Here is a 14,623-nt window from a genome sequence, read left to right as displayed (position 1 = left end):
GTAATCCATTTTCACTAAAACACGTTCTCTGATTCATTATTTACCTTTTCCCAGAAACATGATCAATTTGTCATGCTGAGAATTACATGCGTGCTCATAAAGTTTAATTAGACGCTGATGATGTTATGACTTTTATTGATGACTGAGCCAAGGGCACTGGTTTCACTCGCTCCTTCGCCCTTCCACCTCTGCCGTCCCTCACGCCTCTCCAGGTGCGTCCCATCTCGAGCCAATCACAGCCTTCGTTAGGAGCGGCGTCGGCACGGGACCGCAGGAAAGATGGCGAGCATGCCGTTTGTCAGCGAAGGGAAGTGCGTGAGTGTGGAATGGGATTTCCTACAAGGACTTCTTGCCAAGCCTCCCACCCTACCCTGGTAAGACCACACACACACAAACACACAGGCAGAGGCCATTATAAGCCTGCGTGCATGCTCATGAATTAATCTCTGCGAGGTGAAATCCTCGGGTTGACACCTTTGCACGCACGCCGACAGCCTGATGAAGAGTTTGCCCTCACTGAAACACAATACAGAAGACATGAGTCTGCTCTCCTCAGTGCCACATTTCACCTGTACTGCTGCTCACCTGCCAGGCCTGTCAGGAATGCAAGTCCCCTCCCCTTAAAGGAGATTAAGTGCATTTGGCAGGAATTATTAATGGGCAGTCATTTACAGGCGGATATAAAAACTAAGCAGAATCAATGTGCACGTATTGATTGTTCTCGGTGGCTTCAGGTCGAGGCGGTATAATAATGAGACGTTTCACACACACATACACTCGCAGAGAGAAACACTGATCACACCTGTTATAGGATAACTGGGAGAAATACAACAGCTGTGCCACCTGATTAAGATATAAAAGCCATATTTGCAAACTGTGCAGCGTTATTTTGTCTTCTGCGCATTTATTGCACACAAACACACACACGCGCATGTACGAAACTGGAGGATGAACATGACACAGACACAAGAGGGAAGCCACACACACACATACACAGAGAAACACTTTATTCCAGCGCTGCACTGACACAAATTGTGAAGTGGCTGTGACAACATAATTCCACCACTCAGGCCCCATTGAGGAGAGTCAATACCCAATCCCAGTGACAGGCTACCTGAGCCCCGGCCCCCCCTCTGTCACTCAGACCCTCCCTCCCACTATTGATCCCTCAATCACGGCTACAGCTCAGCAGCCCGGGACCAGATGAGGGAGAGGATTTAGGGAGTAGGAGGGAGGGAGTGAAGAGGAGAAATAGGCAGCAGGAGATTGTTTGCATGGGTTCACATATAGATTTTAGAGCAAATAGTGTTATTAGGACTCAGCTCTACTGGATAAAAGAGGGGACTTTGTCTGTAATTATCAAGCCAATCTACAAGAAACGGGTCGGAATGGAGATTGTTTCTGTTTGACTGCAAGAACGGCTGCTATTGTGTATAAATGAAAGGGGTTTCTGTGCTGATACAGGTGTTTCATACAGAACATGGATCAGTCAACAGGTGGTCACTAAATAGTCAGGTTGTTTCATTTTGTACTGTGCTGATTCAGATTGCATACAGTACTTCGCCTCTTTCAGGTTTTTCAATACATCTGATTGTTCACTTGACATTCTATATATTCCAGCAGCTTCGGATGTTATCAGTATATTCACACACACACACACACCTACGTTTTTCTTGTAACACACTTCCACGTCCATTTCTCAGTCTCCAGAATCTGCGCAAAGAGAAATCTCGCAATGCGGCTCGCTCTCGACGCGGGAAGGAGAACTTTGAGTTCTTCGAGCTGGCCAAGATGCTGCCATTGCCTGGGGCCATCACGAGTCAGCTGGACAAGGCTTCGGTCATTCGGCTGACCATCAGTTACTTGCACATGCGCACCTTCGCCAGCCAAGGGGACCCGCCGTGGAGCCCTCTGCTGGAGGGGGACAGCAACTGCAGCAAAGGTGAGCGGACAGTGAACTGAAGGACTGAATAGGTAGTTAACTGGACTGGTCTTTGAGTGAACTTTAACATCAGTACAGATTTTATTGCTGCTGTTTTTATCGAAAACCGTTGGCTCTCCTTTTAGAAACATGAGTGCTACACTGTTGGAGCAGCACAAGTCTTACTGGAGCTCCATCGGGCAAACACAAACTGCACTGTCTCAACATCTTCACCTTATTTGTAAGAGGTTTTTGTCTAGTTTACATTTGCCAGTTTCCCCACAGTGGGTTTGCTTCATCATACAAAGGCTCTAACACACTTTCTTTTAGTTTCTTCTTTTTTCCAAACTCACAAATGGTGCATCCTGCAATGAGTTACAAAACTGAAAAGGTGCACACTCAACTGCGAGGGCACCAAAAGGTGCAGTTTGTCACATTTGCTCCAGACCATTGCTACATCGTAAAAATTACCATAAACCTTGCATGGCTTGCCTTTGTTGTGCATTAGTGTCCAGTTTATGGTTTATACCAGGTGTTTTCAACCTCGCAAAAACCATTGCAGGCTAGAACTAACTCGTCAGAATCCATTGTCCAAATACGTTGTGCATCTCTCAAATATTGTAACTTATTTTGTGCTGCTTGAGTGGGTGAAAGATAGCATTTTGGTCTTAGTTGGCCTTCTATAGAGCAAGGTGTGAGAGCAAACTCCTTTCTATCATCATAAGTATGACTGCATAAAACCCCAAAAGGTACAGACATTGCAATAGTTACATAGTATTTTAAAAAACACTTAAAAGTAATTTTTTGTTACCGGGGGACACTAGTTCTCTGAAAACCGAGTGATGGATCTCACTATGGGAAGCTCTGTTAGGCATGACCAAACATAGAAGTTCAAGGTGACTTTATTGTCATTCACATCACATGTGGTACATGAGGTGGAACGAAATTGTGTACTCAAGGTCCCAGTTACTGGTAGTTACACCCAAAAATAGCAACTATAAAAATTTTAAAAACTATAAAAAAAACAATATCTAAGATACACACTAAACAATAATAATATAATATAATACAGTATATTAAACAGCAGCCTGAACATGAGTCCGTTGTGAGCAGATGGGTATAAATATAGCAGCTTATGGGTAAGAAATCAACAGCACAGATAAAGTGATAAATCTCCAATTAAAGTGTCATTACAGTGATTATTCTGGTTGGATATTCATGAGTCTAACAGCTTCAGGGTTGACGCTGTTCCTCAGTCTAGTGGTTCTGCACTTAATGCTCTGCAACCTCCTTTCTGAGGGGAGCGGGGCAAAAAGTGTGTGTGCTGGGTGAGTGGGGTCCTCATGATGCAGGTGGCCCTCTTCCTGCATCTGGAGGTGTAAATGTCTGTGATGGTGGGGAGGCTGACTCCAACAGACTTCTGTGCAGCCTTCACCACTCTGTGCAGAGCTTTCCTCTCCAGCTGTGCAGCTCCTGTGCCAGCGTCATCACCACCAGTTCTGTCACCCACAGACCAGTCATGACTCATGTACTTGTTAAGAGGGCAGCATCCCCGTTTATGAGCATCTTGGTCTGTTAGTGACAGACTTGGTGGTATTGAGCATCCATGGTTGATCATACGGTGCTTCACAACGTGAGATACTGAGTGAAGTTTGAAAGAGAACATGAAACAGTGTAGTTTTATATTTGTGTATAGAGAATGGACTTTCTGTACAACTTTTTCTAGTGCCTCTGGTGCTGTTAGAGGTATTATTTTCATGGTAGCAATGCAAAACATTTCAAAGGACAGCAGAGACCAGAGTCTGTTTAAAGCGCCACGACAAATGTTTGGGTATAATCTCATCATAAGGACAACACAGAATGTAGGGATGAAAAATGTGTCAGAAATATGCTTCTAATACACCAACAAGGGTAGTCACAGGGTTGAAATAGCCTGTGTGTGTGTGTAAGCAACAACATGATCATGCTCAAAAAGAAAATGCTATTTTCACTCAGCTGATTGTGCAATGCTTTTGTTGAAGCTGAGCTGCTTCTGTTTGGTCTACACATGGATTACTGCGAAGGAACAGCAATGGCCGAACAAGTGTGTTTTTTTTAGGCTGCATGAGTTCTTTGTGACAATAACTATGGGCTAATATTAAAAAGCATGTGGTTTACTTCATATACTGCTACAACTAAAAATAACTTGAAATGTAACCAAGCCATATTTTGAAGTGTTGAAGTGGAAGGCCCTGATTACCAGCAACAAAACGTTAATTTTGTAAATTTGTTACCGACTTTTTAAAGAGTAGATTAATGTAGGCTTTTGTGTTAACGGTTGTCATTTTCATAGCAAACTAATTTCATAAGAAGATTATAAAGCAGAGATAAATGTGCTGACTTGTTGCCAGAAGAGTTAAAGCCTTTTCATCTATGTTTTGGCTCATTCTCTTAATCAAAATCCTTCCTTTGAGACCTATAAACTCCCACGAGACGCCACTCCAAAGTTTGGACATTTATCCAGTTTAGTGATTTTAATTGTCATGGCCGTACGTATGTGAGCATGTCCTCCTTCACAAGCCTGTAAACACACAACTTAATCATCCAGACTTTCCATAGTCCGTCACTTGCATTGGTGATTGCTGTTTTGTGTCTGTGAGGAAAACGAAGGAGGCAGATGACACAAAGAGAGAGGAAGCCACTGGTGCAAATTTGTAATTACAGAAATTAACTACATAACGAGGACGGTGTAATTATATGGCCCGTCTAATTGCCACCATTACTGAGGGGAAACGATGCAGCTACAGTACAAACAAAAATCTGTGTTTGTGTGAGTTTGTGCCCAATCTGGCAGAAATTTTAAAGATTTGAGCAAAAGAGTCGCATTAATATTCTTCTTTACGACGGCTGAGCTGTGCTGGAGGACTCACAAGTGGAAAATCATTCAGTATTATGTCTGTATCAAAAAGTATGTTTCATGAAATCCTTAAAGCGAGATTTCACAGTTTATTATCATTAGAGCTGGTTTACTTCTCATGTGAAGAGTTTTTTATCTCGATAAAAAAAGCTTTTATTTGTTTGTTGTTAGGTTTGTGGACCACTAATTGATTAGAAGAAGCCTGGGTTTAAAGAATGACATTTACCAGGTAGTTGTTATTAACGATAAGAAAATTTTTCAGTCCAGTGCATTTGAATAATTGAATAGGAGTAAAAATAAAAAAGATGTATCTCCTCTCTTATTTTTTTCTTTGATGACATGTTGCTTAATGTGTCATAACTTCCCCTGAAACTTCTTCGAGCCACCGTTAGAGCTTTAAAACAGGAAAGCCTTATGGGTTAAATTTGTGCCTAAACTAAACATTTATATTCTTAATGACCCTATATTTGTAACTTTTTCCAGTTATGTTTGTTCTATGGTGAACCCACCAACAATTAAAACGCAAAACTTTTAAATACAGGTGTTGGTTTAAATAAAAACTAAAAAGACACTTAAAAATGCAGACTGGTGTAAAATGAAGTGCAGTTCTGGCACTTTCAGGAAAAGTGTTGGGAATTTTTAAAGTCTTGGACATCCTTCAGATTTACACCAAGTTTTAGCAATTCCAGACTGGGAATTTGAGTTTAATCCCACTAACGGGAAAACAAACAGGACAACACTGAATATACACCTCACACCCACTCAGGATCTAGAAAACCTGCCCAGTCCTCTGTTTAGCCAGTTCTCCATATTAGTATTTTTTTGGGAACTCTCATTAGAAACACAGCAGGTGAGAGTTTGAGAACTCTAATGCAGACATGAAGGACCACTTACTTGGGACGAAAACAGTCCTTTTATTTAGAGAACATGACGTAAAGAACTGACACTGACGAAAACCAGGACTCTGGATGAAGACACAGAGAAGAAGGATTGAATGGGAGAATCTGGTGGGAGCAGGACAGCAAAACAGGGAAGAAACTGACTCCACAAAATAAGACGGGAAGTTACGGTGGCAAAACAGAATTGACAAAGAAGAAACAACTTCTGAACTAAAGTCAAGAAGTTTGAGTAGCATGGCAGAAATCATGCATGTGTCATAGCTTGTAGGACCCAGCAGAGCTGACTCATCACGAGAAGCTTGAGGAAAACTTCAAAATTCACCATTTATTAAACCACAAAAACAGGCTGACGCCTCAAAGAAAGAGAGCCACGGAGCACGCACAATGCTCGACTGAAGGAGTGAGAACGGAGCAGCTATATGGAGTTGGGCCGAGGGGAAACACCTGGTATAATGATAACTGGGAACAGGTGAGAGTGGGCGGGGCTGGAGCTGAGGGAACAGAAACTGACAGGTGTCTGAAGGCACAGAGGAACCGGTGAAAAACTGAAACACAGAAAAACAACAAGCACACTAATAACAGAGAAAATAATGGTTAAAACACAGAGAACAACCAAAAAGACACAAATCCTGACACCAGAACTGAATGCTTCCTTAACCGCTTTTAACTTCTTTCACATGAATTACATCTAAGTTTGGCCTAATCTTTCAGGAAAAAATGAACAAATAGCTTCTCCCACCAACAGAGGAAGGTCTTGGAGCTCCTTTTTTACTCCAGTTTTAAACATTTGTAGCTCACTACCGTAGTCCTTCGCTACTTTGCGGTTCGTTTATCATTATATCACAATTTTTCAAAGTAATATTGGACATGACATAATTGGCTGATTGATGAATGTGCCATGGGTTGATTATTTAAAAATATATATTTTAAACGATTTTGGTATGGTATGGTATGGTATGGTATAAAGTTTATTCATTTTAAAAAGTACAAAACAATTCCATAACAATATAAAAAAAGATACAAAAGATTTAAAATGAAAGGCAGCAGAAAGAAGAAAAAATCTTATATCTGCCCCTTTTTTCAAACAATTATTTCAATCATAATAATTTTCAAGTGACAGAACAAAATGAATAACTTTTTCTAATTTTTCTAATTCTAATACAAAACACATTTTGCACCATGTGTGCAGCCCACAGGTGCAGCGGGAAGCTCCCTCCTGCAACTGATCAGCTGATCTCCTTCTCTGCCACACACACATTTCTCCTGCATTGGCTTTGTGAAGGGGTAACCTAGAGCTGGACAATAATTCGATATCGATATATCTCGCGATATACTTTTATTCAATAACGATGATATGAGTTTTAAAGTACATTTTCGATATTTCGATAGGATTACAGCGTTTCACTGACGCATTTCTTTTTCTGTTCGGCTTGAGGCGGCCACTTCAGTTTCAACCCGGACACAACTACGTGAGTGCGTGGTGACGTAATGTTACGCAGAGCTCGAGTCCAGAAGGCATTTGTGGTAGCAGGTTAAGCAAAGCTAATCTCCAACGCGCGTTAAGTTTTCTCTTAAAAAATGAGTGTCAGAATGTGACTGAACAAGCTTTCACAAGCGAAGAGAAAGCAGATGACATCACTGATAAGAGAGGAAAGACTAATTCGCTGGTTTGGAAGTAGGTCGGCTTTCTACGATCCGATAAACTGCAGGTTTCAGTCAGTGTGCTGCAAAATGTGACGGAGAGTCGTTCTAACTAGCGGTGGGAACATCTGACTTGTTCCACTTGACAGAAGATGCTGAGTCACAAGATGAAGCACAATAAAAGTTTGAGCCAACGTGTCCCTGAAACACCCCCAGCACCGCATGTTTTTTTGTTTGTTTTATATGGTTTTTATATATATTCATTTATTCATTCATTTAAAATAAAACAAATTCATCAGAAAGAAGAAAAAAAAAACATTGAATGAAAAGGTTACAGAAAGATGGAAAAAATTCTTAGCTGCCCCTTGTTTAAAAAATACAAAATCACTAAAAACAAACTTTTTTTTTTCATTTAGCCTTTATTTATCCAGGTAGTCTCATTGAGTCACGAGAACTCATTTTCAAGAGAGACCTGTTTAGGGAGCACATGGGGCCTTGCTCAAGGGCCGAAAGTGGGGCGAATGAGGGTGGAGGGAGGTGTGGGAGCTTCACCTACCCCACCCACATTTTTGATGTGTCGGTACCGGGGCTTGAACTGTCGATCTTCCGATCACAGGTCCACCTTCTCTAACCTCTGCATCACCACTCCCCAAAACAACATCCTTCACTTGAACAATCTCCAAACTGAAAACAAAAAAACTTCAGGTACCCTTCACCTGTTACTAAACCTTCCCAACAACTTTAACTATTGTCTTTTTAAACATATAAATTGTTTTAGAAATTTTTATGGTGATCTCAAGACAATTCCACAATCCTGTTCGTACAACGCAGCTCCTTCAGACTAGTTCTAAATGGAGGTTTTACAAACATTTCCATTCCCTTAAGGTTATATTGACTCTCTTTTTTTAAAAACATATTTTAATGGAATATTTGGGGGTAATATTTTTATGAGCTTTATACATGACTTGTAAAATACTATATTCAACCAAATCATAACATTTTAATAATTTCAACTGATGAAATAATATTTGTTGGGTGACCATAGCACTTCCTACTAATAATACTTAGAACTCTTTTTTGTAAAATAAAAATAGGATTTGTAATTGTTTTGCATGCTTTTCCCCAAACTTCAATACAATAGATTAAATATGGAACAATCATTACATTATACAATATATACAAAGCTTTGTCATTCAAAAACTTTTACTTTATACAGTAATGCAATTGATTTTGCTGTTTTTATTCTTAAGTATTTTACATGAGATTTCCATGTCAGCTTCTCATCAATAACGACACCCCCAAATTTTATTTAATTAACTATGAATTTCAATGCTGTCAATTTTAAAGTTGTTGTTTAAAGTTAAAACCGTTGATATTGACAAAGTTGAGAATTTTATGTTTATTTAACAGTGATTTCAATTTTTTTGAAGGCTAAATACAAATAAAAGGTGAACATTAATTTATTTGTATAGTTTGTAGATTTTCTGAGGCTTTTATATTGTTTATATCGATATCGAGTTATATCGTTATCGACCGAAATTAAGAAATATATCGTGATAAAAATGTTGGCCATATCGTCCAGCCCTAGGTTAACCCTTTGCCGTCCAGATGCACCGTTTGACTTTTGTCTTCCAACTTAAAATTCAAAGTATGTCACTTTACAAAATCATCATAATCACAAAATATAAAAGTGTTAAAAGTTATTTTTAATTATTTTAGAACTTTTATGTTCATAGGTTGAAATAAACAACCCATGCTGCATGGATTGATTATTTATAACGTTGCAGTATTTAAATCTAAATTGTTTATTTAAGGAGGGAGAATGGGAGTAACAGGTGATGAGTGTGATTACAGCCTGGCACATGTCATGACAAAGTTTACTGAACTTGAACTGAACTTGAACTTGAACTACTGTATCCATACTTCGCGGTTTTTCCACATCGTGGGTGGACGTCGTCCCTAACACCTGCGATAAATTAGGGACTACTTTAATCAACATCAATTTATGTCAGTTTTGTTTAATAACTTATTTCACTGGCAAACAAAAGGTAGATGGTTTACACACCAAAGGCCAATACAGAAGAGGTTTGACCCCCTGGAACAACAATATAAATACTTATTTTTAAACCAATTGTATCACTGTGGACGTACTCATGCACAAACCTGAACTAAAGTGTCTGAAACATTAAGTGAATCAATTGGAATTCATTAACATCTAATCAAATTCTTCTTTTCCTGTACGGATCCAGGTTTTTATTGAGTTTAATGCAAGACACTGGCAAGACGACACGTCTCATGTTCAAAGCGAGAAAAACTGTGAACCGTAGGCCAACGGTAAACGTATCGCAGCGAGTGTGACGGGTTAAAAGGCTTTAACATCCTGTTTACCAGCTCTGATATTAAACTATGTTGTTTCTATATAAATTTGAAGAGTTATTTAAGCGAGGCACAAAGCCTCCGCAGGGCTAACTCTGAAAATGCAAAGCTAATTTGGACATCAGTTGGAACAAGTCTGCCCAGGATGCATTGGCAGGGATTTTAAGTGTGATGCATGACTTTAATTCCGTTAGTGGAATGTGGTCGGAGATGTGGCTGAAAGGGAAAGGAGGCCGGAGAGGAGGGGAAGGGACAAACGTAGGGGGGAATAAAGACAGAAAGAGGGGAGGAAGGAGTGTGAGAAGGAAAGAGGAAGAGGAGGGGGTCGCATTCCTCCACATTCTCTCTCGGACGGATTCGGGATGGACGAGAGCCAGCGGAGAGGGAAGGAAGGTGGAAGGTGGAGGAGAGGAGAGGGACGGCGGGGAGGGGCCGGAGTGGCTTTTGTCTGCTTCCCACGTCTCAAAGCCAGTCTTGAAAAATGAATAGACAGAGGAAAATCAATTGTATGACCTTCACAGAGAGAAAGAGAGACAGAGGGGAGAGAGACTGAGCGAGTGGGAGAGAGGGAGGGAAAGATGGAGGAAAGGAAGGAGTAAACAAAAAGGGAAAGCTAACGGCAGAAGAAGTCAAATGACCCTTGATGTGCGCTCCCTTTTGGTTTGTGATTGTGTCTGTGCACTTACTTCCCTTCCACATTCAAGGACTTGTTGAAATCATGTATATTTCAATGCCTCCACGTTGAATAAATTTTGCTTTGGGGGACAGTTTTCCGTTATTTCGCTGCCTTTATAAATGTCCTGCTAAGAAGTAAGTCTGATTTATTTTAACCCAAATTTCTCCCAAGATTTCTTCTGCGTGTGGTTTAGCTCACCACTCTGATTAAGGCTTTGGCGTTCGCACCAGCGAGGCTTCTGGGACCTCACTGATGCAAATATGCTCATGTTTAGAGTATTTTGGGGGGGCAGCTATGCCAAAGCGTTTACAAGGAATTACAGTTTCACGCTCCAGTCCAACGCTGCGCCTATTTCTCAGCCGTCTGTTTACAAGAAAAGATGTCTGATTTGTGTGTCACTGCTGCTCCGGAGCAACAGACTGAACAAATATCAACAGATCTCCTCTGACTGAGCCTCCTTGTTGTTTTTCTTCTTTTTGTGATCGTAGGTGTGGTCGTCTTTATCTGTTGAGCCTTTGGCGCCACCTTTTAATGGAGATTTTTTTATAGCTGCGGATGTGTTGATGTGTGCAAAACTTTCACTTGCGTGCAATAAAATTTGCACTGTTGTTGCGTTTCGACTTCCGGAGTGCAGTGGTGCCTCACTGTTATGTGTCACGTAAACTGGAGCGCGTCACATTTTCTAATGAGCATTGGGCAGTTTTTGGCTGAGAACATGTTGACATCATTCTTCTGCATAAAAGTGATGTTAAAAAAGGCAGCCTGTAATAACACGGGTTCACTTTTTTTTTTTACTGTATAAATTACAACAACCAAAAAAAAAAACATATTTAACAACAGTTAACCCTAACCCATATTACGATGGTTGAAATGTGGCTCTTTTTTATGTTATAATTTACTCGTCTGCTGTTTAAACTTGTCAACAAAAAGTTTCAAATGTTTTCACTGGACATTTTGCAACTAATTTTTCTACTCCTGCGACTCATAGAAAACAAGCTGCTTTACAGCTGATAAACTGAGGGAAATATTGTACATGAGCATTTTCAGTAGATAAACAACAACCACATACTTTAACGTTAGCGTGCTTTGCATGACAGTTTTTTCTCATACAGTCCGCATGTCACAGTTTAAGGTAGACTGAACCCAGCAACGCAGACTTGCACAAGGAGCTTAAATAAAAGTTTATTTTATTATTAAATAAACAAGCAAAAAATACTGTTGAGGTAGCAAATGAAAAAGAAAAAAAACAAGGATTAGACTCTGGTAAGACCTGGAGGGCCAAGGAAACAGGTGTAGGACAACATAATGGTCCACTGAGAGGTGAATGATGAGAGAAGTGGCTGCAGCTGTGACAGGTGAAACAAGAAGCAGGTTAGATGTGGCAGACTGACTGAGGAGCAGAGGCTAACTGTGGAAAATGACTGAAAATGACAGAAACACAGAGAGGCAAGGAACAAACTGAATAAAAAGAAACGCACAGAAACAAAACGCCATAAGAAATAAACCTAAAAACTAAAATATGTAATACTGAAATACGCTGATTGTAGTACTCCAGGTTGAAAGACTACATATTTTTTAAAGTCAACTTCAACATGATAAAAGTCGACATCTACTAGTTGATGTGACGTCACAGGAACTCAAGACACTATTCACACACAAAAAAAGTCATTTATTATTTACAAAACAAAAACCAAACATCGGAAGCTATCTTTATGCTCCTACCATTTATCATACTGTAAATTCATTCAGCCTTTATTTATACAGGTTAATTCAAAATAGGCTAAGTCACAGGAAAACCAAAACTATTATTAAGCTGCAAAAGTTATTTTTATTTTATTTATTTATTTTTATTTTATTTTTTACTGTGGTGGTGGTGGTGGCGGTGGAGGATTCTCCACCGGCGGTGGTGTGCCCCCGTTTTTATATTTATTTTATTTAGTAGATTTTATTTATTTTAGTGTATTTATTTTAGTTTTTTTTTTTTTCTTGAACTTTTTAAAATTAATTTATTTAGTGGATTCAATAAAATAAAAATAAAAACAATCGGCTGTGGTGCGTGGTGCACACTGCAGGTGGTGCACCCCTGTTTTTATTTTAATTTTATTTAGTGAATTAAATAAAATAAAAACAGCAGGGCGGGCGATGGTGGGATCCCACCGTGGATTTAAAAAAAACAACTAAAAACAAGATGGCGGTGGTGGAATCCGCCACGGGCGGTTGAACCGGAAGAGCCATCTTTAGTGAAATACTTCCACACTGTTGATGATTTTCTACCTGTTTGGCAAGACTTGGCCGGCTCCTCGCCTTCCATCTTCTTGGAAGAATTTGTTTTGTAGCCAGCTTCCCGGCGCTGATCACGTGACACAATCTAGTGATTGTGACTAGTCAACGTGAAATTTTAAAACTCTCGATGTCCTAGAATCGACTAGTTGACTAATCTATTTAACCCCTAAACTAAGATTTTATGCTCTGTTTGGTATTTTTATAAACACTTTCCAAACTATTGATTTTTTTTTTTACTCAAAATCTGTGTGGCAGGAGATACAAATGTTTTCAGAAACGAAAACGTAGCAGCCATGCCCAGTGTCACTTGGTGCCCCAGAAGCACCAACAAGTCTGAAGATGCGTTCGCTGTTTGTTTCTCGCATCATCCTGATGCTGCTGCTGTAAAACTTTGATCTAGTGATGAAACAGTTAAACAACTGACAGGAAGTTGTAAATAATATCAAAGTGAAAAAGCAAGTTTTGTGAAAATCCCTTGCCAAGCTAAACATGCTCTTTCTTTATATTTTGATGTTGTTAATGTAGACAGTTGCACCATCTAGTGGTATAGAACAGCAATGTCAGCGTTTTTGTTAATATGTTGATGAATAAGCAAAAATCAGTGAAAAAATATCTGAAGCATAAGAAGTTTTAGTGTACAGCCTCTGTCTGGCTCACAGTATAGTGGAAATTTTATCACCTAATCTTTAAAAAACTAAAATAAGACTTCCATCAGCAATAAGTTTCTTGGTATGACTTTAAACAACAATACTGATGGTTAATAATAATCATTAATCATTCTCTCATACTATATTGGGCAGTAGATTTTTTTTTTTTAATTAAAACTCCTTTCAAAAAGAGCTCTTAAACTTGGTAATGCATTCTCAGACAGGGAATACTGGATAAAATGTAATGCCATGCTGTTTTTGAATGGGCAGCTCAGTTTGAATATTGATGCCTTTGTTCAATTTTACTAACTGGCATTTTTTTTACTTGAGTGAATGGTTTTGCTCCGTACCCTGAGATGACTTTTGCTGTGAATTGGTGCTACTAAATGAACAGAATTGAATTGATGCTGATGTTATGAGGTTCAAAAAAATACATTCATTAATATTATTCGTAGTAACCAATGGTGGAGACAGACAGTTTTCATTTGGGGTGGCCAGTCTTATGGTGGCCCTAAGACCAATGTTCACATAGGAGGGGCCCAGAAAATGACATTTTGTTTCCTGAATGGCAAGATGTTGTGGATCTAGTAGATTCATTCTAAAGAGACTAATCAGAGCTTTATCATATTCATACACCGATGGGACACACATCGGAGGCAACGAGGGGTTCAGTGTTTTGTCCAGAAACACTTCAGCATGTGACTGCTGGTGGATTCGAACCCCCAACTTCTGCATTGGAGGATGACTACTCTAACCACTCAGCCACAGCCACCCCTAGTTAAAACTAAATAAATAATCTGAAACATTGTGAAAGTATCATTATTTTATTTGTTGAGGAAATACATTTAGAACACAACAATATTGAACAATGCACTTTTACCGGTGGTTGGGGTGGCCGAAAATGAATCTATGGGGGCCAAGGCTACCAATGGCCACCCCCTGGCTCAGCCATTGGTAATAACAGTTTTGTGCAAATGGCCCTCTTTAAAAACCTCGCGCGTAAGGTTTCCACAGTTTGTGCATCTTTAATGAAGCAGAGAAAGCAGAACAGCAGCTGGAGGACTCCCCTGCCTTTTTTAAGGTACATCACAACGACAGCTCCCCGCCAGCAACAGCTGAAGCTCTTGAATGTCTCACCTGGTGAGGTCAAACACACCTCTCTCCTCCCAACACTCGTGACATTGACTTTCATGCTGCCTCCTGTCGCTCCCCTCTTCTTCCTTTCATTGCTTTCATGTCAACCACCATCCCTCAGTCTCCCTCACGTCTTTTGAGATCTCCCCG

At 39.8% G+C, this 14,623-nt stretch overlaps 1 protein-coding gene across 1 annotated transcript in view; it reads left to right on the top strand.

Moving 5' to 3' along the window:
* The first annotated feature begins 270 nt into the window (after nucleotides 1-270).
* npas1 (neuronal PAS domain protein 1) overlaps nucleotides 271-14,623 on the top strand; it is a 59,320-nt gene continuing 44,967 nt past the window's right edge. The window contains exons 1-2 of the mRNA XM_037678179.1: nucleotides 271-374; nucleotides 1,704-1,942. Coding sequence (XP_037534107.1) covers nucleotides 280-374; nucleotides 1,704-1,942 — 334 coding nt within the window. The 5' untranslated portion in view covers nucleotides 271-279. The remainder of the gene's footprint in view (nucleotides 375-1,703; nucleotides 1,943-14,623) is intronic.

The sequence above is a fragment of the Nematolebias whitei genome, chromosome 6 (genome assembly GCF_014905685.2).
Source record: "Nematolebias whitei isolate Nwh7 chromosome 6, NemWhi1, whole genome shotgun sequence".
Classification (NCBI taxonomy): domain Eukaryota; kingdom Metazoa; phylum Chordata; class Actinopteri; order Cyprinodontiformes; family Rivulidae; genus Nematolebias; species Nematolebias whitei.
The sequence above is the reverse complement of the archived record's forward strand: the minus strand, read 5'-3'. Positions and strand labels throughout refer to the sequence as shown.